The sequence below is a fragment of the Plasmodium gaboni genome (genome assembly GCF_001602025.1).
Source record: "Plasmodium gaboni strain SY75 chromosome Unknown, whole genome shotgun sequence".
Lineage (NCBI taxonomy): Eukaryota > Apicomplexa > Aconoidasida > Haemosporida > Plasmodiidae > Plasmodium > Plasmodium gaboni.
Window position 1 is genome coordinate 1 of NW_017385417.1, and position 1,315 is coordinate 1,315.

Genomic DNA, 1,315 nt, shown 5'->3' on the forward strand with positions numbered 1-1,315 from the left:
TTTTTAATAATTTACCATATTTTTCATTTAAAAAAAAAAATATATTATGTTGAAAAGTGGTATTTTTTTTTTTTTCCCATAATAAAAGATATTACATATATTACACAATATATTATATATAATATTTATATATATATGTAGACAAAAATACAAAAAAAAAAACAAAAAAAAAAAACATAAAAACTTCGAAATTTTTAATAATTGTATATATATACAATATCTGTATTTATAGTTTATAATTTAGTTTTATTAAAAAAAAAAAAAAAGCATATCTAGTTAACAATGTTTATTTTTTTTTTTTTTTTTTTCTTAATACACCATGAATGATAATAGGTTTGTTAAAAAATTTTAAATGGAAAAAAATTATATTTATAGATAAAAAAGAGAAAAGTTAAAATATTTCAAATATGGGAATATATATATAAAATGACACATAAACAATAAAATGTATTATACTCATAAGGTAAAATATAATAGGCTGTACGAATTATACATATATATATATATATTATTGATAAGTTAAAAAACAAACAAAAAAAAGAAATTATATTATAATAAAAAGGAGATAGACATATATTCATATATTGTGAATTAATATATATATATAATATATTTATTTATATTATTATATTTTAATTTTTAAAAAATTGTCAATTTTCTTGGTATATCATTAACTAATTTTTCTTCGTACCAGCTTTTTCCGAAATCACCAATTTCATCTTGAAACGTATAGCTACAAAAATAATAAGATAATAAAATGTATATGGATATTTATATGTATGTGTAAATGTGACATATATAAATCATTATAATATAAAAAAAAAGAAAAAATACTTTATAGAATATATGTTGTATATTTTTGCTTCTCCTTTTTGTATTACCTCTCATCCTCCTTGTCTTGAATGTTTTCCTTTTGTTTATTCATTTGTTTAATTCTTTTCTTCAGCAATAAGTTGAAAGAAGCTACAAGGTTTAAAAAATATAAAAACACGAAAATGAATATATATATGTGTATATATATATAATATAAATTAATTTTTAATATAATGGTGAATATATGTATATGGTATAATTACTAAGATACTATAATTCGGAATATACATAAAAATATATACATATATATATATTTTTTTTATTACCTTGTTGTATTTTTTTCTGTTGTAATTTTGTTTCTTCCTCAATTTCGGACCCAGTGTTATCATATTCCATATTACTTATATCAAAAGGTTTTATATCTTCTTTATGTAAAAATGGATTGGAACATGTATTATATTCATCTTTTTTGTTCTCTCCGACTTTTTTTCTATCTTTATTC

At 17.6% G+C, this 1,315-nt stretch overlaps 1 protein-coding gene across 1 annotated transcript; it reads right to left on the reverse strand.

The window, feature by feature from the left end:
• Positions 1 to 639: 639 nt before the first annotated feature.
• Positions 640 to 1,315, reverse strand: PGSY75_0024500 (hypothetical protein; the record flags this gene model as incomplete). The annotated part of the gene is made up of 3 exons (XM_018783389.1): positions 640 to 733; positions 882 to 963; positions 1,140 to 1,315. Coding segments are annotated over 3 exons (352 nt in total), but the record flags the coding sequence as incomplete, so codon positions are not given.